Genomic DNA, 27057 nt, shown 5'->3' with positions numbered 1-27057 from the left:
AAATCCAAGTTGTTTTGCTGCAATGAGAGGATTTTCCCATCACGTGTCTATGGCAGCAGGATTTTAATCTCGCAGTAGTGGAGCCTCTCCTTCAGAAACATCAGAAAACGGGCCACAAGCCAGTAAAAAACTGTAAACGACAATGCCTTTTATTTATGTGTTGATTCTTCCTTTGAGATTTTAAGGAATTTCCCTCATCCTCCTCAGAATGTTGAGAGTCCTTGACTTTAAGCTTTTGAAGCCATATCAAAATCCACCCCTGCATTTAAGGGTTTTTGAAGAGAAAGTACGGCAAATTTTACCTTATGGAAGGGTGACAGCAGTAAATGCATTCGTTGTGAGGATCCTTTGAGTGTAGCCATTTCTTCCCACAGGTTCCACAAGGTCTGAAAAGCCATTTTTCGGTTAAATCCGATATCTTGAATAGTCAGGTTTGAACAGAAGACAGTGTTTCTTTTCTGGAATGTATATAAATAGCTGAAACGTCTGTAACTCTGAGCAGGGCTAAGCAGGGGCGTAACACATGCCCCTGCAGCCCCCGCGGTGCGGGGGGGGCCTCAAGCTCCAAGGGGCCCCCTCAGCACTGCACTCTGGCCGGAAAGCTCCTGATTGAGCTCGGAGGGAGCCCCTCTACATACCGTGCAGGGAGGATCCTCACTTTTCATTACGCCAGTGGGGCTACGGGGATTCCCTTCACACAACGTGCAGTAGAAAATCTGAAAGAGTAAAGCCTCTGTGTGAAAGTGTTCTAGAGGGTGCGGTCAGCTGATTGGCTGAAAATTAGTTCTTACGCAGTGCTGTGGATAACTTACTGTAGTGAGTGTTCTCTAGCCCTTCTGGGCTATGTATTACCTGTACAGTCTTTTCAATTGTATCGTGGGACTCCCACCTCTACGAAGGGGAATGATTCAAGCATAGGAATCTATGAAAAATACAATACTGGAGAATCATCGTTCCTATTATTCTAATGGAATGCTTATTAATAAGTTTGATTTTCCCTGCAGAGCAAGTAACTCCTAGAACCAAATCTTTCCCTCTGCCCCCGGTAGAAGAGCAGCCTATTTTTTATTTGAAGTGATTGCCTAGAGATAGTTCGAAAGGAAATTTTACAACAAATGTGTTTTTCAGTCTTCTGCATGAGTATTTGCATTTGATGCATGCAAAGGACTGCTCTATTTGTACCCACTTGCCTGCATCTGTGGCGGAGGAAATGATGTACCATCATATTCAGCTTCCCTATGGCATTTCCTGAAGTATCATTGAGCCTTTTGTATCATCAGGGTCTTTTTGAATAAGAAGTGCCCATGTATAAAGATTTGAATCCTCACTCTAATGCCAAGTATATGAATACCGTTAGGCACTTCTTCCGATCACAAATTAAACTTGATACTGCCTGAGCAAAATTTGACCTGTAAGTCGAGTAAGATTGACAAGGACTTCGTGGATGCTCTAGAAGACCGAAGGGAAAAGGTTCCAATGAAGGCAAAAAAAAAAAAAAAGACAGGAGAGAAGCCAAAGGGTGTGTGGGCAAAGGGAAAGAAGAAATATAAAACATTTGGAATGCAGCCGAAGTTGAATTTAGATTGGGAGCAGCATGGAGAGTTATGTTTCACAGGGGAAAATTAGAATGTTTGGAGTTCAGATGTGTTGGAGAGAAAGCGATCATAGATTTGAAGTTTTAGGTTACAGAGATCAGATCTTTGCTGCAAATTACCTGGTCATATCCCACTTTGTGTGTGGCAAGAATGCTTATTTTAAACTTCCTACAAACTGGGTTGGAAGCTGCTATCTAGCGATAGAATTGCTTTAGGTATATCATGTAGACAAATTATATAACCAAGGAAATTGATTTCCTGGGAGAGCAAAGCGCAGTGCTTCACAGATTGTAGGTGACATTTTTTAGAGCTTTAATTGCCTCTGTAGAAGTAGTACAGAATTATTTGAAGTTTAGAAAGCTGTATACCTTAATGGATAAACTTGCAAACAGTGTAACAGGTGCATCATTAGCTGTTAATATAGTTAATTGTTATTAGGGTAATTGTCTTGCAGAACCAAGTTGCTTGAGATATCTTACAAAGGAAGGCAACGTCTGTAAAATGCTACATGTCTAATAATGCTGCACTTATGCATCAGATAAGAGAAAGGAGTTCAACAAGTATGTTACAAATACTACAAGACTATCTAAAGACTGGAACGAGATAGAAGAGAAAGGTGCTTGGAAAGCAATTAGGAAAATATTTGCTACTGTAGATGAATGGTTATTGGGCTTAGTGGTGGGTTTTTAAGCGCTCTATTGAAACTAATTTTGATTCTAGGAGTTTGTAGGATTTGTTTGTTCTTCATAATGGATATTAGTTGAATAAAGGGGACAAGAATACAGAGCAGAAAAGTGAAAAGTAATCAGCTAATGGCAAGGTATTAAAAAGGAGGAGGAAAAACAGATTTGGAAGAGAGACCATGTTATGCCTATGAAAAGTTAAAGGAGCTAGAGGAATCTAGATATAAGCAACAGAGGTCAGCACATGGTTTCTCAAGCATTTCTGAAGAAATTGGTGGATGTTTTCAGAGATGGCTCTAAGAGCCATCAGAGGGGAAACTGGTGATGCAAAATTATTTATTTGTGCTAATATGTTAATTTGCAACATGCTTAACCATTACTTATGTGTGCACCCATTATTTTATACTTCGATTTAGTGAAATGAATGATTTATAGGTTTTTAACTTGGCTATAGTTGGGATATATGCATCTTAACGACTGGAGGCACAGGGGCCAGACTCCATTTTGAACTCAACATTGTATTTTTGCTTGATGTGCATAACTCTTTCTGTTTCAGGCACCAGAGTCACTGTGCTCTCATTAAAATATATTGTTAGCTTGTTGTGTGAAGATAATGTTTTTTGCAATTAATTGGTTGGACAAGGATTCTCAGGGCCTGCACGGGATGGGAGGAATACGAGGTGGATATTCCTTTGTGAAATATTGTGAAGGCCGCAGTGATAGAAAAATCTGGCATTGAATTATCTGTGAGAAGGAGAGTGATGTCAAATACATCGGGAATGCTGATTTTTGATTGGTTCTTACTGAGTGAGAACCTGTGGAATGCATCCTTCAGACAAGATTTCATGTTTTAACTGTGTGACATTGATTTTAGTTAGTCAGACTTGCCCCTGTCCACCTTTGCAGGCGGACATTCCCTCTATCGAGACCCAATGAGCCTTATATTTTTACTTATAGACTTACTTTCCAGAGCAAGTACCTTTCTCCTTTGCTTGATCGGAAGCCTTCATTTGGTTATACTTTCGATGTTATATTTGATGACACCCGCTGCTTAGCATTAGAGAGTTTCTCTTTATGGGAATGGAATTTTGTCTAACTTTGCATATGCGGTCTTTTGATAACGACCTGCATTTGCTGTTTTATTTGCCTGAATTATATTTACACATGCTGGAATCTAGTGACTACGAATTTATGCCAACTGATTCGAATTGAGATTTTAACTCTAATTTGTAAATAAACCTTCATAGTTGGCAAAATTACTCCTCTTTCATCCATTTGAGGCAAATTCTAATTTAGTATCATTGATATATTGCTGAATTTAGGAGGATAAAAGGTCCATCACAGTAGACATAGCGGAGATTTAAGTTTTCACGGTTCAAACATCAACCCTAACCCCATCTCCCCAGCTATCAGACCTAAAAGAACAATCCTAGATTAAAATCTGCATACTGGTTAATGGCCAGTACTAGAAAACAGGCAGGCAGACTCCTTTTATAGTATGTGCACCTCCACCAGTATGCGCACAGCAAAGGTCAGCCACAGTCAACATTCAAGGGCCATGGTGTATTTTTACAAATGTGCATTTAGTATCCAATACATAAGAGTCTCTCTAAAGATGTACAAGTGAAAAGAAGTAGGGCGGATGGGACAGGAGGGAATCAAAGTGATACACCAAGTTTTTAGTGGAAACTAGATACAATAAAATACCACTCATTAATGCACCAGTTCCAGTCATTATGAACATTTTCAAAAGCTAGGAAAAGGCATGTTTTTCAGATGGTAATCCGTGCAGAGCATAATATTAATCACAATTAAATGTATAAGAAATACACTGCAAACATGGCTATATGAAAATACCCAAAAATATATCAGCTTCTGAAAATTAACATACCCGCTAAAAATGTATGCAGAGCCGCCACATGACTTTCAAATGAACTATTATCAGACCGATTATAAACAATTTCCAATCCAGCCTGGGCTTTTGGTGAAATCATAAGACCTGAAAGAAAACAAGATAGAATTATGTAGATCATGGAGTCTGCTTCAGCAAGCATTTCAAGAGTTAATAGATTTCAGAACACAATCTAAAGCTTAGCGTGATCATTCTATTAAGCCATATCTAACCACAGAGCAAATCAGTAAAATCAATCAACCACATTATTACATTTAACATAGTAAAGCCATCACAATATGAGAAACCCTATTAAATGAGCGTAATATTCTTTCAATATACCCAAGACCGATGAGACGATCTGTATCTTTTTAACAGATTCGACACTTTTATTCAGTGGATTGTTTGAGAATTTGAAGCCAAATAAAAATGGTGACAAGGTGGTCCCTTGCTGTAGTATAATGCAAAAACGAACTTACACAAGATAACGAACTTACTTTCCTTTTGCAATGCTCTCTGGTGGAAGCTCTAACAGCAGCGTCCTCACTTTAAGAATATCCACAGGCACTAGAATGGGTCCGGAGAATTTTACAGCAATGCTCGTATGTGGCGGTAGTTGTGCCAAAAAGGAACAGAGCAGTGCCGCTTAGAAGGGCCATCCTTCGGTGCAGACAATTTATCTTTCTATTTTTCATGCCCTCCTGCCTGAGATCAGAAGTTAGAGAGTCAGCCCTGATGCAGGGCCCACTCAAACCTTAGATTCCACAGCTGGTCCTCCATATGTCATCTGGCTTTCAAGATGATTAGGATTCAAAAGCTGTCCACACTCACTCAGGATGGAACCCTAAACATTAGAATCAAATTCTCATTGTCCCAGACTCGTTGCAATGGTGGAATGGCCTAAAACTGTCACTGTATACAGGACACCCCCAATGAAGAAAAAACCTTGCATGGGGCACAGGAGGAACTTTAGATTGTTGACGGTGAACCCAAAAGATATCAGCAGTTCAGCCATTGTCCAGAGGTGGTCTATGACTAACCAATTAGACCACTTTGTGGAGGTAATCATCGAGGTAGGGGAGCACTTTTACTTTCAACCTTCGGAGGAGGGCAGCAACCAACACTATCACCTTCATGAACACCAGAAGGGAAGTAGTAAGAATGAAGGGAAGCACAGTAAATTGAACGTTTTTCAACAACACTGTGAAAGAGATAACACCTCTGTGACTGCAGGGGCAGTTGTATGAAAATATGAGTCCTGCAAGTCCATGGAGACCATCAAGTCTTCTGGTTCCAGAGCAGAAAGAATCTAGACAGGATGAGCATTCTGCATTTGTCTCTTTACAGAAAAGCATTTCATGGGCTGAGGTCCAGTATAGGATTGAGGCCTCAGTGCTTCGGTAAGAGGAACAAGTGGAAATGGCATGAATAACACCCTTCTTTATTCGAAGGTGGCACCCATTCAACAGTACCTTCTGCCAGCAGAAGGCTGACCTCTTATGGTAAGGTCTCCGAATGTTCCACTCGGGCGCACAGATATTGGAGGTGGATTAAGGAGGGGAGGATTGGGATGAAATGAAAAGCAGGGCAACTTGTAAGACATCTGTAAGACATGGTCACTCTCCAGCCTGAAAATCCCATTCCTTGCTTCTCACCAACAGAGAACGGCCATGCAGTGGCAAGGTAAAGTGGCTAGGCAGCTGCTGCAAACAGAAAAGAGGTGGAAGAGGAGAGCGGTTCCTGCTGGTGGGTTGTTGTGAATGACCAGGAAACAGCCATAGCCCCCAGCCTGCCCCAAAAGCTTAGATCTCACGCACAGGTTGAGAAGGTTGGAATTGCGCCCATGGAATAACACCTGATCTTCCTGTATTTTTGTTGGAACTGCTTGGCTGAGACAAATGGCCCCAAGGATCGTACCATGACTAGTCTGTCCTTAAATTGGACAAGCGCTGAATCCGCTTCATCCCCAAATAACCTAGAACCATTAAGGGACATCCATGGAACCCCAGGCCCACCTTCTAAGCACTACACTGGTGCCAATCACTCTTTCCACATAGTCCAAAGTGTTTAAATCAGCAAGCAAGACGCTCTTCACAATGTCCTGACATCATGTATCATTTGAGCTAGTTACGCACTGATGTCCTCTGGGAGGGTCGGCAAGATCTCACTGGCCATGTTGCAGAAAGCATGGGTGTACCTGCCCAAAAGATATACCATGTTTCCAGGATCTTAAGGCTAAAGTGGCCGAAGACAACAAGCCCTCTCCTAAGGAATCGATAGGTTTGGACTCTCTGTAGGGGATTGGTCAGAAAAGCACTTGGAGTAACTTTACTCGCTGACGCCTGAACAACCAGGCTTTCAGGCGTAGGGTACTTTGTCAGAAAAATCGTTGTCAGAGCCGGCTGTCCTGTGCCACCTGTCAACAGGTGGACTGACAGGAGCCCAAGCACGGCTTGGAAAAAGTAGCCGTAAGGCTGTCTGTAACAACCATGCTGAAAGATAGTAAGGGATCAGCGATAACTGAACTTTGTTAAGGTTCTCAGTTAGTGGAATTTACTTTAGTTTCAACAGTGAGCAACTGTAAATAAAGAACCTCTGCTCCCCTTTACACAACTACTGAAAAAGGGGGCGTTTGGTGGCCCAGGTAGCAAGTCTAGCTCAGTATGGGGCAGCACTCAGCCCACTAGCCTTTTATAAGCCCATCATCAATGTAGTTAAGCAGGTTGTTAACTAACTTGTCAGTATCACGGGGAACATTTTGTACTCCATGACAATCGCCTACACATCATACGTTAATGCCAAATTGTAGGAGTCTGATTGAACACAACACACAAACTATGCCCACCTATTAAATTAAGTAGGAAACGGATGGTCCAGGTAGAGAAACAGGACAGTAGCCCCAAGAATAGATCATCAATACTCACTTCAGCCGAAGTGGGCGATGTTTTATTTTTTCATGCAAATTTTCTTTGGTAATAAATAGATGAAAAACTCACATGACACACAGATATTGGTACTATATAGACATATATGAAAAAGTAAACAAGTGACTCAATATAACCCCAGTGAGGTGACCATAACCAACAAGTGATAAACAAGAGGTATTTTATTTATTTTAGAAGTTTTATATAGCGCTGGCCTGACCCGAGGGTATCAGAGCGCTTTATAGAGGATACATTTGCAGAGACAGCAAATTAGACAAGAGAAAGAGACAATAATAATGCATGGTGATGTTGAGGGGTCAGCTTCGTAGTCAAGGGAACATCTGTTTCGTAGTCTCACTGACATGATCATGGTGCGGGGTGTGTGTTACCCCACTCTGAGTGCTCCTATCAACTCCCTGGGGCACGATTGAGGAACAGGATTTTGAGTTGGCTTTTGAATTTTACATAGGAGGAAATGGTTCGGATGTGGGGGGGAATGGAGTTCCAGATTTTGGGCGCGCTTCCGGTGAAGGAACGAGACGCAGTTTTTAGTTTGAGTTTTTGGCGAGATGAGAAGGAGGGAGTTTGAGCTTCTGAGGTTTCTGGCCGGACCGGCTTTTTTGAGTGTGGCCGCCAGGTATTAGGGTTTACCGGTATGTAGGGCTTTAGGAGTGAGGCACGCTATTCTGAAGCTGATCCTCATTTCAACTGGGAGCCACTTAAGTTCACAGAGTGCAGGAGAGATGTGGTCAAATTTCTTGATTCCTGTGACCATTCTGGCTGCCGCATTCAGAGTTGTTTTGATGGGAGCTAGGTGTGACTTTGCAATTCCTGAGAGGACTGCGTTCCCATAGTGCAGTCTTGACAGTACCAGTGTGAGTGGCCTGTTTGAGATCACCAGGCTGAATGAAGGGTTTTATTTTGTTCAGAAGTTTATGGTTAAGGAAGGTGCTCTTAGCTGAATTCTTGATGTGTCAGGTCAGGTTTAGTTTCGGATTTATTGTGATGCCTAGTGATTTGACAGAGTCAGCTAGGGTTAGATTACCGTTGAGCGCATCTATGGCTTTTAGTCATTCAGCAATTTGAGGTTTCTCCTCCTTGTTTGAAAAAAGAAGTATCTCGGTTTTGTCGGGGTTCAGTTTAAGGTGATTTGAAGACAGTCAGTGTTGGACATCATTCAGTACGTCATTGAGTCTTTGAATGTCACTGAGGGAGGAGGTTTCCAGATATATCGGAGTATCGTCCACGTAAAGATGGAAGCGAATGTTGGCTGCTCGGAGTAGTTTGGTGAGGGGTTCCATGTAGATGTTAAAGAGTTGCGGGGAGAACACTGAGCCTTGAGGGACTCCCTTGTTGATTGGGTGAGAGTCATAAGCAAAGTTTTTGCGATTGTGTAGGAATGAGGAAAACCATTGGAGGACCGCTTCACCAAGACCGGCTATTTCTTGTAGAGCCTTAATGAGGAGTTTGTGGTCAACTGTGTCAAATGCTGCCGATAGGTCAAGGAGAATAAGGAGGCAGCATTGATCAGAGTCTAGTGAATGGTGGATATCGTCAATGATGTGGAGGATCGCGGTTTCTGTTCTACAGCCTTTTCTGAAACCAGATTGGTGGGAGTCCAAGAGATTGATGTTATCCAGGCGTTGGATAAGCTGTTGGAGTACACACTTTTCTAGGATTTTGGATAGAAGGGGAAGGTTAGACACAGGTCTAAAGTTATTCAAATCCATTGTGTCAAGGCCAGGTTTTTTCAACAGGGGTGTGACTTGACCTACTTTAAGGCAGTCTGGAACGTCTCCATATTTTATGGAGCTGTTTATTATTATACACCAAAGCGGTGCTAGGGAGTGCTTCAGTTTATTGGTTAGTAGGGGTGGAATGGTGTCAAGGACATGGGAAGAGGGTTTGGAAGTGGAGATCAGCGTGATCATCTCATGTTCCTGAATGGGGCGGAAGCTTAGCCATGAATTGGAGGAGGGGCAAGGAGCGGCAACGACTGCCCTGGGCGTGGTGCTCTTAGTGGGTCGAGTGATAAAGGTGTCCAGAGAGAGTTCGATCTTAGTGATCTAGTCGTTAAAGAAGTTGGCGAAGTTGTCACAAAGTTCGTTGGACGCCTGAATTGAGGAGGTCACAGGCTTGGAGGTTTGTTGCCTGATGCTATAGAGCTTTCTGGGTCTATTTTTTGCGTTTGCGCTGTCCGGGCGAAGAGGAAAAAAACATGGATTTCTTGTTTTTGATGAGATTGTTGTATTTCCTGCAGGCTGTTTTGAGTTCGCGGAGAGAGGAGGTAGGGTTCTTCCTCTAGCTTCTTTCTATGGCTCTTAGGTTTCTCCTTACGGAATTAGAGTCAGTGTTGAACCAAGACCTGGACGGAATGGCTTTGCTTTTTTCCAACTTTCGGGGAGCGAGTTGGTCCAGCATAGTCACCAGGTTAGAGTTGTACCACGTAGTGAGTTTGGTAGTGGAATGTATAACACAGGTTATTGGAATATCTACGGATGTCCTTTGGAAAATGTAAATCTTTTTAAAGCCAGAACTGAAAAGTGTTCCGGTATTTTCAGGACTATCCTGTATTAGTTGTCGACGGCGTTTAGACTCCAAACTGAATGTTGGAGTCTCTTCTGGACAGAAAATTCTGGGGACTCGGGACACTTAGGCGCAAGTAATTGGTGTGTGAATTTACAGAAAAAAACAACAATGGCAGAGTATGGCATTTGACTAAGTTTTCAAACTGTAAGACAGTTAATGTCATATATAGATTGACATGCCAATGCGGGCTACAATATATTGGGCTAACAAGCAGGAAGGTGCGGATTGAAGAGCACTTGAGCACCATCAAGGCAGGCAAGCTCACCACTCGTCTGGTCCAACATTTTAATGAACACAAACATGATCTTCGAGCAATGAAGTGGGTTGTGCTGGAGAGAGTGATGGCCGATAGTAGCAGCATTGACAGAGTATTGGCGAAAATGGAAGCTTGATGGATTTTTTCGGAGAAAGTAGATCAGACAGGATTGAATGATCATATTGAATGGAATAAAGTCAGTAGATAGCAGCTACGAGCACACTGAGCAGGGGCTGGTATTATGTTTATATGGTGCAGCAGGCCAAAATTCAGCTTGTACCAGACATGATTCGCAGTATTGTGAATTAGCAGGGGGTTGGTGTATATTTGCACTACTGAACATCGAAGATCGAGCCAAGGATGTGAATTTGTTTACACGGTCAACTGTGTAATTGCATGGCCAGTGTATTGAACGAGTAAGAGATGAGGTCTAAGAATATCGGGATTGATGGAGATAATACAAACTGCATACAGCAATTGATAATTGTAGTGCATTTGAGCCTGTCGTAGAAATCAACATTTTATACATCTCTGGTAATCATCGCACGATACCTGTGACTCAATATGAATTGGGAACATAAGAATACCGATACTGATGGATATTACACACATTGCACGTAGCGCTATAGAATTGTGGTGCATTTGTGCCTGGTTAATGAATCAATGATTTATACACTTATGGCACCGAGGGCACTCAATATAATTCATGTAATTTTAAAGCTATTACTAAAAAGGAGGAACAAAGTTATTTTGATTCTTAATTACAAGACCTGAATGGTCGAAGTAACGAGGGGAAATGCGCTGTGCCACTCAGATTTAAGATTACTTACATGTTCTAAGATGGCCGCTATTGTGAAGGGCCCGTACTGGGCGTGGAGAGTAGCCGCTGGGTAGATAGCCTCAGTCACAGGTGCGCTTTGCTGCTGGGTCGAGACAGAGCTCAAGAGTCAAGCGTATGCAGTAAGAGGGGATGGCATACCGCGATGGCGGTCTGTCGCTTGATGGCACTGAATTTCAGGTTTCTCAAGGCAAAAGGGCTTTGAACAATGGGAAATCATTTTAGAGCGTATATGCTTGGATGAGCTGATATACGGGGGCAGTAGGCGGTGCGAATAGATAAATGAGAGAGACAGCCCTTATTGACATGCAGTCTAAGTCCCTTATACGTAGAAGCAGCACTGAAAGGTTGGGAGTGATTGACTTGTTTTTTTTTAGATGAGAGTGACATCTGGGACACGATAAGAACTAAACAGTCTGAGAATAAGGAACCGAAACTAAAATGAACACACTTTGTGCAGTACTTATGTGAAGTCTTTGACACTATTTCCACAGGTGATACAATAAGCAACGAGAGTGCTTTAGAATAAGGGGGTAAAGAGTGATGAACACACCCCTTTCTGGTCTGGTGTAGGCTGGTATTAGAGCCCTCTGCCGACACCGGGTAATTATAAATGATTGAAGAACTATGAATATGCGGTTATATTTACCAAGTTTTATCTGGTTGATCATGTGTGAGTAAGAAAGAACTGCTGTTCTTTTTGTTCCACCAGCCAAGCCGCATTGTATAAAGTTGTGTCTAGAGAGGAGAGTGACCAAACCCCTCGCCCTGACGAATTTGCCACAACATATGTTATTGGCAAGAAAACATGTTGTCCTTCCTGGAAAAGGTTAGCAACATGCTGTGCTTTTAATGCGAGTAAACTCACATTCCAGAATAAAGAGGGTACGATGATAGTGAGTCTTAACTCAATTTTTTATTGCATTGAACACGCCGTTCTTTGCATATCACAGGTTTACGGTTTGGGGCAGTTAATGTACTTTTTCTTTTCCTGTTCCTTCTTCTCTTTGCACTGGACACTATTTTCTTTCTTTCTGTGAGTGGGCAACCTATGATGATATGCGTGGGCATACTGGCGAGAACCGGCTGGTAGCCTCCCTGGTGTTGCATACGTGAGGTGCCCTCTCACTTTCTCACTTATTTTTGTGAAACATTCTTTACTCATATGTTGTGGGAAAGGATATGCGTGGTTGGACACTTTGACTACCAGCGGTTCGGATGGTTTTTTAATAACTTTTTTGATTGAGAGTACTGGGACAGCGAAAAAGTGGACAGAGTGCCAAATAGTGAGTTGAAAGTGATATTTCCACGTTTGATGCAGTCTCCAGAGCTACTTTGAAGACACTCTTGTAATCAGGCCTTTTTTGAATGAATAGTTTGTGAGAGGAGGGTGACCTGGTGATTTCCCTCTATAGCTCCTGATCGTTTAAGAGACTTAAGTAATTGGAGCCAATATTATGCAAAAGGGTCCTTTTTGATTAGATTCAGAAAAACAAGGCTGCACTATTCAGAAGTACGTTATTTCTCTGGGGTGGTAGGATAATTTCCAAGGAGGAATAGATAACTACTATAGCGGTTGAACCGTCCTGTTGCCCAAATTGATTCCTATAGATCAAGGCAGAAAATCTACACTAACAGGGGGCAGAAACAAGTTGAAACCTTGTCCATTTGCTTTCTGTAAGTCACGCAGATGAAAGAACCAATCAAAGCTACACATTTCCCACCCAAAAATTGGGCCCTATTCCAAAATTATACTGTTCATGGATGACACTATTCTAATAGACCACACATCAGTTAGACTTCAGCAGTCACTGAATGTGTCGATTTCTAACAGGGTCAAAGATTAGCAGGTGTATATATATACAAAAACACCAGAGATATTGTTTTTATCAGTGGTTAGATTAATTAAGACTAAGTAATTAGCGTACATAGTTGATCTATGGGATATATACACACCCACAGATATATATAAAAAATAAATTATATATATATATATATATATATATATATAACGCCACAAATACCTCTTATTCTTGAAGTAAACCAGGACATTCGGAAACCATATGAAGAATTTATTTCTGCAGGTGAAAAAAGTGCGACGCGTTTCGCCGATAAGGCTTGCTCACGCTCGTCTAGATTACAATGACGGCCATTTTTTAAGTGCTCAAAAAACACACCCCCAAGTGAATACATAGTATTATTGTGGCATTGTGGGCTGACATCTTGTAAAGTGTTTATATATTCACAATATCCATTCAGTAGTTATCTACAAGTTTTGATAACCATACAAGCTCAACATGTATAAAATATATATCCTCCCAGTTAAATTAAATCATAACGTAGTTCCATTTGTCAATAAAACTACAAACAGTCTCTGTCTGGGGACAAAATGCTCCAACATCGCAAAAATGTTTCGACTTACATTCAGTCTGAAACTAAAATTTATATTCAAATATATATACTCTATATTGGCCACAAAACGTTAGACTTACTGCCCTATATGTAAAGTATACCGCGCGGCTAAGTGGAATGCGTGAGTGCAAGACCCCTTCGCTAATTGGTTCTTAGGTTGTTGGATTGTGTTATACCCGATCTTATTGGTCGTGATTGCAATGACACGTGTTACCATAACAACAAATAATTACAATTGCAGCTCGTCTAGCGAGTAATATTGTAGCGATTTTCGCAACCAATCTCGGTCCCAGCTAATACAGAATACTGCTACAAAAATTCATGCCCAAGTGGGCGACAGTATAGAGTTCAATACTATAAATCCAGTCCTCGCCCAAGTGGGCGACAGTATAGAGTTCAATAATATAAATCCAGTCCTCGCCCCAGTGGGCTAGATATTATACTGTTGGGAAGATCCTGGTGAGCTCATAATATCTCACAACCAAATATGGTGTCAATGTGTTCAAAAGTTTCCCACAATGCCTGCAAATGAATAAAATTAAAACATTTAAAATACAGACAGCCGATATTTGTGTTCATGACAGATAAATGTACATAGTTACTCATCATATAAATGGACTGACAATTCCTCACTGGTATTTAACCCTGTAGGGGTCAGACATTGGAAATCGATAATGTACTGGGATTCAAGCTTTCTCATTGACAATTCCTGATTGCCCCCACGTACCCCCAGATTTACACAGTCAATAACTACCATGCGTAGTTGCGTCTCATCCTGCATATGCCGCTCGAAAAAATGTCTAGCGACAGGATACTGTTTGTTGTAATTCCGTATCGCTCTCAAATGTTCGAGAACTCTCTTTTTAGCCTCATGCTTGGTACTCCCCACGTACCATTTGTTACATGGGCAGATTAGTAGATAAATACTATAGGTGGTGTTACAGGTTAGTCTTTTTTTGATAGTGAATTCTCTAGATGTTCCGGGTATTTTCAAGTTTTTACAATCTCTGCTCGATTTGCAGGCTTTGCATTTTCTGCAGCACCTGAATCCCGCATCTGTCACCCCATCTGTTGGACAGCCAGCAGTTACATAGTTATGACTGAGTTCATCCCGCAATGATCTACCCTTACGGAACAAGATCTGTGGGTTATCGCTTAGATATTTGTTTAGATGTTCATCAGTACCCAAGACATGCCAGTGTTTCTTAAGTACCTTTCTCACCTCATTGGATTGCCCAGAGAATGTTGTAACGAATCTGATGGTTTCAGGTTCTGTCTGATGTACTTTGGGAACTAAGAGTTCATCTCTGATTTTGGCATTACTCCGTTCAATTGCTGTAGCAATTGTTCGTTTGTCATATCCTCTCTCTTTGAACCTCTGACACATCACAACTTCCTCTCTTTTGTACCGCTTATGTGTACTGCAATTGCAGAGGTGAGAAAGGTACTTAAGAAACACTGGCATGTCTTGGGTACTGATGAACATCTAAACAAATATCTAAGCGATAACCCACAGATCACGTTCCGTAAGGGTAGATCATTGCGGGATGAACTCAGTCATAACTATGTAACTGCTGGCTGTCCAACAGATGGGGTGACAGATGCGGGATTCAGGTGCTGCAGAAAATGCAAAGCCTGCAAATCGAGCAGAGATTGTAAAAACTTGAAAATACCCGGAACATCTAGAGAATTCACTATCAAAAAAAGACTAACCTGTAACACCACCTATAGTATTTATCTACTAATCTGCCCATGTAACAAATGGTACGTGGGGAGTACCAAGCATGAGGCTAAAAAGAGAGTTCTCGAACATTTGAGAGCGATACGGAATTACAACAAACAGTATCCTGTCGCGAGACATTTTTTCGAGCGGCATATGCAGGATGAGACTCAACTACGCATGGTAGTTATTGACTGTGTAAATCTGGGGGTACGTGGGGGCAATCAGGAATTGTCAATGAGAAAGCTTGAATCCAAGTACATTATCGATTTCCAATGTCTGACCCCTACAGGGTTAAATACCAGTGAGGAATTGTCAGTCCATTTATATGATGAGTAACTATGTACATTTATCTGTCATGAACACAAATATCGGCTGTCTGTATTTTAAATGTTTTAATTTTATTCATTTGCAGGCATTGTGGGAAACTTTTGGACACATTGACACCATATTTGGTTGTGAGATATAATGAGCTCACCAGGATCTTCCCAACAGTATAATATCTAGCCCACTGGGGCGAGGACTGGATTTATATTATTGAACTCTATACTGTCGCCCACTTGGGCGAGGACTGGATTTATAGTATTGAACTCTATACTGTCGCCCACTTGGGCATGAATTTTTGTAGCAGTATTCTGTATTAGCTGGGACCGAGATTGGTTGCGAAAATCGCTACAATATTACTCGCTAGACGAGCTGCAATTGTAATTATTTGTTGTTAAGGTAACACGTGTCATTGCAATCACGACCAATAAGATCGGGTATAACACAATCCAACAACCTAAGAACCAATTAGCGAAGGGGTCTTGCACTCACGCATTCCACTTAGCCGCGCGGTATACTTTACATATAGGGCAGTAAGTCTAATGTTTTGTGGCCAATAAAGAGTATATATATTTGAATATAAATTTTAGTTTCAGACTGAATGTAAGTCGAAACATTTTTGCGATATTGGAGCATTTTGTCCCCAGACAGAGACTGTTTGTAGTTTTATTGACAAATGGAACTACGTTATGATTTAATTTAACTGGGAGGATATATATTTTATACATGTTGAGCTTGTATGGTTATCGAAACTTGTAGATAACTACTGAATGGATATTGTGAATATATAAACACTTTACAAGATGTCAGCCCACAATAATACTATGTATTCACTTGGGGGTGTGTTTTTTGAGCACTTAAAAAATGGCCGTCATTGTAATCTAGACGAGCGTGAGCAAGCCTTATCGGCGAAACGCGTCGCACTTTTTTCACCTGCAGAAATAAATTCTTCATATGGTTTCCGAGTGTCCTGGTTTACTTCAAGAATAAGAGGTATTTGTGGCGTAATTTAGAGGCCTGTCGGTGGCCTACCCAGGACCGCTTCGCGACAGCCCAAAGTGCACGAACCGTATATATATATATATATATATATATATATATATATATATATATATATATATATATATATATATATATATATATATATATATATATATATATAAGATTCAGTAGAGATTGGATATCAATCATGTGCAGAAGCTCGATGATTGGGTGTACGGCCATGTCAAATACTGTCCAGGAGAATAAGGGCTGCTGGGTCTTCCTCTGTCAAGAATCACGTGGACAAAGTCACTGCCGATGAGTGTGGTTTCTATACTGTGGTTCAGCCTGAATCCGGACTGTGTGGCGTCGAGGAGCTAGTGGTTGCTGAGGTGGTCTGTGACATCGGGAGAAAACAGTGGAAGGGTATCAGAAGGCACTGTGGTCCGAATGAAGGGAGGCTGATGGAGTGAGCCCCAAAGGTCAATCGGCGCCACAGGTGTGAACCCCAAAGTGCTGTACACCAGTGACAAGGAAGATAAGGGCATAACTGCAGCAGAGGGTGAACCCAGCGGCGTGGACACAGTCAAGGCACCAATCACCTCCTTAGGGCCTGAAGGCACTCCAGTGGAAGGTGAAAACAGAAAGATGGCGAGAAGAGCAAAATAATAATCTCTCATTTGGGTCACAGTTGCCTATGAAAGGCAGGGAGGCGTGGGAGGGACTCTTACATGTGGTCCTCAGCCTGAAGGCATAAGGAGCCTTGGGAAACCACATTGTGAGGCGATGAAGTTAGGGGATGCAGTGACTCTACTTGCAACGAGACTTACCACTGGACGTCGACAGGGAGTGACGTCCACGGAAACGGTTTCTGGAATGGTTTCGTGAAAGGACCATAGAGCGGTAAGGAGACAGATCATTGAGACTTGAAGGGTTGCGACAACTGTGCAGACAGGAGCTTCATCTGTCGCTCCTGCAGCACATTCAGCTTCAGTTGTTGACAGGTGTTTCATTCCTCCAAGCCGTGGTGCTGTCCAAGCACCACATACAGACAGAATGAGAATCTTTCTCTTTATGAACTTCCTTGCTTGATCCTCCCTAACTCGCATTCAGCCCAATCAGTGTCCAGCCTCCTGCCCTCACTGGAACCTATTCCACTCAACCCACTCTACTACTCTACATCCTTATCCCATCTGCCCCACTTAAGCCCCATCACCCGCCTTACAACCATGGATCCTCTCTACTCGCCAATTGGTAATTCACAAAACCACATTGACTCACCAGCTACCTCGGACTATCCCATGGCCCCCTTCAGCTATCCCTCAATACCCCACCTTCCCTCCATAACACCCCACACAACCCTTACCCAACAATCAACTCTCAGACTGGGCCTCGCATCTGGATGAGACCTCTAGCCACCTGCACCTTCACACGAAGGAACTCCAGGCTTTGAAACCCATCACAATCAAACAGCTCCCTCTACTCGGAACCCTTAGCACTATAGAGAATCGACTCCTCATCCTGTCTGGCACAGCTCCTGCGCTGGCAACACACATCTTTAAACATACTTTGAAAACTTTACCCTTCTCGAAAGCCTCCTCCCGCCCAGGAAAACTGAAGGCTGATCTCTCGACCAGTGAGAGCTGTGATCTACTCCTCTCATATTCCCAATCACTAGACCCTAACAAGTCCCGAATGGGGCAAATCCAAGCCATTTACGCTAACCCTTACGGGGAATCCTCCCTCAACCTGAGAGGCATAACTATTGACAACCTCCAGCGCATCAATATCCGTCTAGCTTCCACCCCTCACTCGACTGACCAATTGAAATGTGTATTTCTCAACTGCAGATCAGCGAGTAAACACGCCTCCAACATCTATGATCTCATCCTAACTAATGAGCTGGACATCATTATCCTCACAGAAACCTGGCTAAACTGCTCCTCCACCCCTATCCTTGACCTTCTTGTCCCACCTAGCCATGACATAATTCATATGGACAGATATTTGAAACTGGGTGAAGGAACAGCCTGTATACATTGAAATACACTCTCGCTTTCACAATCAGAGTCCACCACTCCAACCTCCAGCGAATATCTATGCATCAACATTTCCAGCAAAGACCACCCTGTCTGCAAACTACACACACACACTCTACCACCACCAAGGTGACAACCTTTCCTTCAATGAGCATTTAATAAAAATCATCTCATCCAATGACGACCCTCTAGTGTCCCAAATCTTTTGAGAGACTTCAACCTCCACTGTCTTAAAACCTTCCTATTGGATCATGAGCTGACAATTCTGTTAGTCCAACTCACAGTAAGGGAGAAACTCTGGACCACCTCATATCCAAAGGTAACACTATCACACTGGATTCCATTATCCCTTGCAACTGGTTCAACCACTATTGCATCTTCTTCTTTATTAATAGGGAGGTGTCCTCGAAGGGCGATCAACCCAAGAAAACGAAGCAATGGAAAAGGAACCTCAGAAATGGCAACACTGAAGAGCCTGCTGTACAAAGGGCCTGGACTCCCCATTCAGAAATGAAAGATGTTCATGTCCTCACAGATTTCTCTAATGCCTCTATCTCCGGTATCATGGACGCTATAGCCCCTTTACAACAAATAAATGCCTCCTCCAAAATCTGCAAACCGTGATTCAATGACACCCTAAACTCTAATCTACCTAACTGTAATCTAAGGTCAGCTGAAAGATCCTGGAGATCTATACCATCTACAGAACACCTAACCCACCTTAGAGCTGTCCGGAGCTCTTACAAAAAAAAAAAAAATCAAGAGTGCAAAAGCAGATTTCTTCAGACCCCAACTTAATCGAGCCAGAAAACACCCCAAGAAACGTTTCGTAATTGTTACTCAACAAGCTCTCCAAGCGCCCATCCGCCCTGACCATGGCACTCCTACTTGCGACAAATTGGCTGCCTTCTTTGTCAAAAAAATGTCAAGCATCAATATCAATCTAGAATTAAAAAGGGCTCTTCTTCCAAATTCTGGATGCACCGCTCCACCTGAACACCAGGAGCTGCTCGTCGCTCCTAGCACTAAACCCAAGAACAAGCCTCTTGGCATACCTTCACACCCCTCAGTGAAAGTGACATCTACAACACTCTTCTTGTGATCAAACCATCCAACCACTTCAACAACCCTCTACCACCTCCCATATTCAAAGAAATAAAGGCTGCCATCCTCTACATTTAGGCAAAGATTGTTAATGTTTCACTATTGCAAGGCATGACACCAGATGCCTAAAAGCAGTGCAAGTATCTCCCCATTCTAAAAAACCAAACGCAGACAGTTCTGATCTGAATAACTTCCGTCCTATTTCCAACAAAGTGTGTGCAATCTCAACTCTGTTCTCGCATTGAGAAATTCCAACTGTTGGTTCAACATCAATCGGGCTTTTGTAGAGGCCACAGCACAGAATCTTCACTCACTCACATCCTGGATGATATTTTAAAGTTGCTAGACCTAAACAAATCCTGTCTCCTGATTCTCCTTGACCTATCTTCTGCCTTCGACACTGTTAACCACAGCAAGCTACTATCTACGCTAGAACACAGGATGGGACTATCAGGTTTGTTTTTGCAATGGTTCACTTCCTTCCTCCACAACAGATCTCAAAGAGTCTAAGTGAATCAATCCCTATCTCAGCAGTCTACAGTCTTTATGAAGGTTTTATTCTTGGAACCATTAGCTAATGCTTTGAACTCCGTGAGCATTTTTTAGGTCGAAGCCTGCGTACGCTGCGCTTGCGCAGTCTAGCAGGGGAGATCTTATGTTTTGGAGTGTGGGGGCTTGAACCCGCCCCTCTTCTCCATTGGCTGGCTTCCTAAACGGAGGCCAGCCATTGGAGGAGAGGGGCATCACTCCGTTCATGTCCGGATTCGGGGGGTGTTTTTTAGGTTCTCTCTTTTCTTTCTCTCCTCTTCCCATTGGCTGGAATTTTACATTCCAGCCAATGGGAAAAGGAGAGAAAGAAAAACACGCCCCCCGAATCCCAAAATGACCGTGTGTTTCTCCGAGGCATTTCTGCTTCGCCTCGGAGAAACGTGGTGGTGTTTCCGGTGCTGCCCGGCTCCGCTCGCCTCCCCCCTTCCCTTCTGCTGAGGTAGCGTTGCACTTTTCATTTAATTAAAACGGCGTGGTCTGGGTTCAGAGTTTGCCAATCTCTTTCCGGAGCTGCTCCGCTCGCCTCCCCCCTTCCCTCTGCCCGCAGCTCCCCTCTGTCCCGCTCTCGCCTCCCTCTGCCCAAGCTCTCCTCCGTCGCGCTCTCGCCTCGCCCCCCCCTTCCCTCTGCCGCTCCCGGGGCCCGCACCCCTCCCTCCCTCTCCAGCGGCCATGCTGCCTCAGCTTGGGGCAGCGGGGCCACCATACAAGGCCAGGCTCCCCTCCCCCCCTGTGTGTTCTGCGTGAGCTCTTACGTGGTGAGGTTGGCTCCGATGTGGTGATAGTGCTCTGCCGAAGTGAGTCCTGTAATAGTGATGTAAGGCGGGGTGAAGAAGGCTCTGGTGTGGTTAAGTGGGCTGTGGCAAGGTGGGTTTTGTGAGTCCTGTGTGGCCTCTTACATGGTGAGGTGGGCTAGGCTCTAATGTGGTGATGGGGCTGTGATGTGTCGAGCTCTGTAGTGGGTATCCCCGGTGAGGTGAAGTGGGCTGTAGTGTGAGATGGGTTTTCTTGTGGTCACCGGCAGGGTCAGGTGGACTCTCATATGGTGATGTCGGGTCTGGTGAGTTGGGCTCTGTAGTAGTGATCTTTGGCAGTGTGGAGTAGGCTCTGGTGAGGTGATGTGGTCTCTGGTGCGGTGGGTTCTACTGTAGTCTACTCCTGCGCAGCGAGGAAGGCTCTGATGTGGTGAGATGAACTCTGGTGATTTGGGTTCTGAGTGATCTATGGAGTCGGATGTGGTAAAGTAGTCTCATGTGAAACAGCCTTTCGTCTAGAATAGCTTCTAGTTGCGAAAGGTGGCATTGGCTTTGGAAGGTAGTACTGTGGCAGGCTCTAGTGACCAGGGTTCTATGGTTGTGATGTCGGGCGGATTGAGGTGGGCTTTGTTGGGTTGACATAAGCTGTGGTGAATTGGGCTCTGCAGTGGATGAGGCGGGCAGTGGAGATCAGTAGTGGGGTGAGGTAGGGTCTCTGAAGAGATCGGCTGTGCTATCGTGATCTCTGGCAGTGTGAGACAGGCTTTCGTATGTGGGCTCTGCTGTTGTGATCTCTTGCTGGGTGAAGTGGGCTCTCATATGGTGATGGACACTGGTGATCTCTGGTGAGTTGCATGCGGTAGGTTTTTATGCAGTGGGTTTTGGGGTGGAAAAGGGAGCTTTGTAATTTTGCGGTGCGCTCTAGTAAAGTGGTTTTGTGGCCTGTGTGTGGCGAGAGCGGTCAGTACTGCAGAAGGTGATGTGGTGCGCCGTATTGGCTGGGGTTAGTTTGTACTCACTACACCTATCTCACACCGCCAGAGATCACAACAGCAGAGCTCACCTCACCCTATCAGTACCCACCTCACCCTATCAGTGCCCACCTCACCCTGCTCATTGGTTCCTATTGTAGGGGAGGACGACTCTTTTGATGCTAAACAATGCTTTTTGATTGCACACTAGTGTTAGAATTGGGGGTCTCTGGTTGGCACAGGTATGTACTTGTGACAAGCAGGGACCCTCTCCTCTAAGTCACCCCTGCTCACCCTTTAGGTTGCGTGGCGCGAGCAGTCAAGGCTAATCTCAGGGGTGCTGTCAGTTAAGCATTTATGATTGCACACAGGAAGAATACCGACCCCCCCACAAAGGGACACCAGACTGTTAATTGTATCAAAAATACGGGTACTTTATGTAAAAGATATAGAATATGCTACAGTAATTATCACAAGACAGATAACGCTATTACCATATGGCCACAGTGCTTCATTAATCATCTTTTGTTGGTTTTACCAGGGTTTGTTGCTGTGTCCCGGGTGCTTCACACTGAGGGACACGACCCTCGTAGCTTTAGTTTCTGCAGGGAAAGAAAATGTTGCGGACCCTGTGTCCGGAAAGAGGCGAGGTGCACAAGTCTCTGTGGTGCGCAGGCAGGGAAAGAAAACGTTGCGGACCCTGAGTCCGGAAAGAGGAGCAAGGCGCACCAGCCTCAGAAGAGATGTGCGGGAACTTGTGGAGTAAAGCATGGGGGGGGGCGGCGTGGCACTTCGTGGCGGGTATGGTCCGTACCGGCGGCTTCTCAGGTGCGAAGCGGCCCCCTTGGTGTGCGGCCCAAATCTGTAGGGCGCACTGTCCTACGTGTCTCAGCTGCTGGGCCAATGCAGGGAAATTCTAGGCGGCTGGAAGCGGGGAGAGGCGACGTCAGATGCCTCGAAGAGGTCCCTGCTTCGAATTCCAGCGGTGGGGGCTTTGGGGCTGCAGTGAGATGCAGGCGGGGAGAGGCGATGTCAGACGCCTCGCCGAGATCCCAGCCTGTCGTTTCCAGCGGTGGGGGCACTTGGGGGGAGTGCGGATCAGAGGAGAGAGCGACGCAGGGTGCGGGGCGATCCAGCCGAGCAGGCACGGCTCCTGGAGGGAGTGGTGGGGGTTCAAGGCGGGAACAGTCAGGCACAGGCTGCCGAGGGGGGAGCGAGGCACTCCGGAGGGGGGACCCAGCAGCGGGTCAGAGAGGATCAGACAGAGTCCAATGGTCCTGGGACTCTAGTCAGGGGACCAGCTCAACTACAGGCCCTTGGAGATCGTCAGAGGCCCCGTGGTTGCAGGGATAAGGCCAGGGGGGTCAAAGGGTCCTTGCAGGTTTCTTCTTGTTTTCTTTGGCAGCAAGGTCCTTTTTCCTCCGGCAGAGATTCTTCCTTGGGCTGACAGGATCTGATCTTTTGGGAGCAGGGCTCCTTTTATACAGTATTTCTTTTGTTTTGCCAGGCCAGGAGGGCCTTTGCATAGTTTCTTTCAGTCCCCGAGCACCTTGCTGTGCAGGGTGTGCCTTCTGCTTTCAGTGTGTGGGGCAGGGCAGCAGACGCTCCGCAGGAGGTGGAGCCGGCATTGAGATAAGGACACCCAGGAACACGTTGTTGACAGTCTCCCCCCCTTCCTGGGCTAGGTGTCGGGCAGAGTCATCAGTCGCTCCCCAGGAGGTGGAGCCAGCATTGAGGTGGCAGAGCACAGCCCTATTCAGAGTCAAGGGGCACTCCCCCCACCCACCTTGGTGTCCCCCTTCCATTCACTACCTGTCATCCCGAGCCCTGTCACTCACACAACCCAGACAGCAGATACACATCCTGGCAGAGGCGGGCTGAAATGGTTAGGCAAGCAAATGCTAAATTTCTAAAAGTAGCATTTGCAAACACAGGATATTAAAATAAACTTTACTACAATAAGTATTTTATTATTCTGAGTTAAGGCATACTAGACTCTACCTTCTACCATGTTCCCTGAGCGTGCTGGGATTATAGGGTGTAATAATTCCAGCAGCCCATCTTGGCCTATGAGAACAGGTAGCCTTACAATAGTGAAAAACTAAAATGGCTGTAATTCACTATTAGAACATGCCACGCACATCAGGGCTTGTCCTACCTTATGCTTACAATGCACCCTGCCCGTGGGCCTACCATAGGGGTGACTAATATGAAGTAAAGGGAAGGTTTAGAGGCTGGCAAGTGGGTGCACTTGCCCAGCCAGCATGACAGTACCAGACTGCCCGCAGGTTCTGCAATGGCAGACCCTAGACACATTTTAAAAGGCTGCTTCTGTGGGTGGCGCAACCAGTGCTGCAGGCCCACTAGCAGTATTGGCATTCACAAGCCCTGGCACTCCTGGTGCACTTTACTGGGGACTGACAGTTAATCCAATGAGCCAATCATGGAAATCAATTATAGGTACAGTTTACTTTGGGAGCACTTGCACTGCGGCACGGATTGGCCGTGGCGCAGTGCCCTGAGCAGCGAACACCATCAAAACATCTGAGGCACATCAGCAAAAAAAAAAAAAACAAGCATTTACAATGCAATAGGTCTCGCAGCATTAAAGTTTGAGTTATTGGCATTGTGTATGACAATGCCAATAGTTATAACTTTTGCAAATGTGACACCTATAGCATTTGTAATGCAATATGTGTTGTATTTATGTGACTTAGATGTATTGATATTACAAATAACAATGGCTTTTAATTTTTTAAAATAATTAATACTTGAATAAAAGTTATTGTAATTGAGTCGGTGGAAGGGTGACGTGGGTGGGGCAGCAAGTTGTGGAGAGAAAGGAGGGTGAAGTTGGGAGAGAGGAAGGTGAGAGAAAAAAGGGTGAGGTGTGGAGAGTAGAAAAGACAAGAACAGAAGTGAAATATTAACATCTTTTGTGTAACTACAGATGCAGCTAATCTCAAAAATTGGTTGCTTGCAGCGCCAGAAAGCCTCTTTTCGAGTAGGTGAGATGGCCACTTAAACTGAAGTGTGGAAATGTGAGCGGCTGCCCCGCCCCCTACATACTTCTCCTCCCCCCCCCCCCCCCCCCCCATCCACCACCGGGATATATATGGTGATTACTAGGTAACAACAACAACAGCAAGTTTATTAGCATATATGACATTTTCTTTAGTGTTGTTCAGTCCGCAAGACTTGGTAACACACACTCTCCCTCTCTCTCTCTCTCTCGCTCTGTCACACACACACACACACACACACACACACTCTCACACACAAACACACTTTTTTGTAGTTCAATTTTTCATTCACAGCATACAGCTAGAGGGCGTTGTTCATTGCTCAAGCTCTGGTCACATTCTCAATTTAGCTTGCAAAACATGCAACCGATTGCAACCTCCCTTTACATAACTCATGTACCAACACTTCCGACTGTTTAAATGTGTGATTTCCTGCATCTGATAATAAGAGTAACCCTTAATTAACCAAAAGGTCTAAAGTCACTAAAGGGGGAGGGTCAGTCTATGGTACCAAGAAGAGACCTCGCTGTAGTCTCTAACTACTTTCATCTTTCCTTCCTGACACAAGGCGGGGGGCTCCAAGAAGCGTAAAGATATAAGAAATTCCAGGGAAGTACTTTTGCATATGAAGCAGTGGGGGGGGGGAACGTGTGGAAATGCTTGCTTTAATGTGTCGTTGCGTCTCTCTTAGATGTCACAAGACCTCACAGTCGTGAAAGAAAGGGCCCTGTGACAAATGTTCTAGGGTGAAAGAGGAAATATTATTTTATGTTTACTTGGGTATAATGGGTGTCAGTGGGTTGTTATTGTATCATCAGTGAAACAGACGACACGTTATATTTGATTGAAAGTTATCCATTTGCGAAAAATGAAAAACCTCCTACAAATATTGTAAAAACTAGGCGTCTTTCCACATGGTATTTCACAAGGCACTTGTGTGGGCTGCAAGTAAAACAACGAGGTAAGGAGCGTGTATTAAACATAGCCATGGGGTGAGTGAAGCCTTCTGTGTGCAGATACAAGACCACCCAGCAGCTCCCCCAACCCCCCCCCCCCCTTCAGGTCTGCACATCACCCTGGAATCCACCAGGCCCTCCTTCAGGTGACCCCAGACAGCTTCCCCTCCCTACTGTGAATGTTTGTGCAGTCAATCCTGCAACCCCGTGCCCGTCAGAGTGGCAAGCGAGGGGTTTGATCTCTCCTCACAGGCCTCGCACACTGTACATAATCCTGCTGTGTGAGGCCGGGGGAGGGGGGAATAACACCTTCAGGAGCCTTGATTAGAATGCGAGGCCCCCCTGACAAGTTAAGCCCACACGCTCTGGGGTGAACTTGGCTTCAAAAGTTTGCTGGAAGCTGAAGAAATGTGGGCTCTCGCGCTGACACAGGCAAATAAACATTCCCGCCATAGGAAGGTTTATCCAAAGAGAAAAATACGGCCGCGCCAACGGGGGCAAAGTGCAATATATCCCATCGCCGTGGCAGCTAAGAGTAGCCACAAAAGACTATTTCTTTTACTTACCGTAGTGATTGATGGAGTTTATGAGTCTCACCCCGACCTGGGCGTGATTGTTCGTCATCAGCACGATATCAAAGAGCTCCTCGCTGTCCGGGTAGAGCTCGCGCAGCCTAATGTTCACCTCCTCCACGGCCGGCAGGTAGAAGGTACGAGGATGAGTAAATAAACAGGCAGCCATGCGGTACCCTCTGCACAGAGGGGAGAAAGGAACGCACCGACGGCTAGAACTGTAACTGTAACCATGGTTTCTGTGGGAAATCTGCCAGCAGGAAAACAATTTGTGCCACACAAATGCCCGGCATTTTCGCTTTTTTCGTTTCTCTCGTTCTCTTAGCTACTGTGCTTGCCTTGCTGCTCAAGGGACATGTTTGTACAAGATAATTTTTTCTTTTTCAAACAACCAAGGTATTTCGCCTTGTCCCTCGACATGCCTGGAAGCGTATGTGAGCACAGAAAAGAAAAAGTACAAGCCGTGAGCGTGCACACTCCCGAACTTCTGTTTTCAGGATGTGCACGCGCATGGCTATCATGAGGCGGGAGCGGTGGCAGCAGGAGTGGCGGCGGGTGGCAGCAGAAGTCAGGAGTGGCGGCTAAGGCCGCTGATGCGGTAAGTGGGGCATAGTGGGGGGGCGGTGTATGTGTGACTGTGTGTGTGCATGTGCGCGTCTGTCTGCGCGTCCGTGTGTGTGTGTGTGTGTGTGTGTGTGTGTGTGTGTGTGTGTGTGTGTATGCGTGTGTGCTCGACCGGGTGAGATAACTGGCAGCTGCTTACCTTCCGCGTAGTGTAGCACAGCGATAAGCACCTCCTGCGCGCTAGAGTCTGGGTATATTAGTTTGCTGGGGAAAGCAAGTCGGCCTGGAGCAGAGAACAGCGGGACGCGTGAGTG

The 27057-nt window shown here is 44.8% G+C and overlaps 1 protein-coding gene across 1 annotated transcript in view; it reads right to left on the bottom strand.

Annotated features, from left to right (window-relative positions):
- The window catches only part of ATP1B3 (ATPase Na+/K+ transporting subunit beta 3), a 303008-nt gene that overhangs the window by 117278 nt on the left and 158673 nt on the right, over window positions 1–27057 (bottom strand). Inside the window, exon 3 of the mRNA XM_078666402.1 lies at window positions 4170–4277. Within this exon, the coding sequence (XP_078522528.1) occupies window positions 4170–4277 (108 nt within the window). The remainder of the gene's footprint in view (window positions 1–4169; window positions 4278–27057) is intronic.

Source organism: Lissotriton helveticus, chromosome 11 (assembly GCF_964261635.1).
Source record: "Lissotriton helveticus chromosome 11, aLisHel1.1, whole genome shotgun sequence".
Taxonomy (NCBI): domain Eukaryota; kingdom Metazoa; phylum Chordata; class Amphibia; order Caudata; family Salamandridae; genus Lissotriton; species Lissotriton helveticus.
Note: the sequence above shows the minus strand (reverse complement) of the source record. Positions and strands in the feature narration are given on the sequence as shown.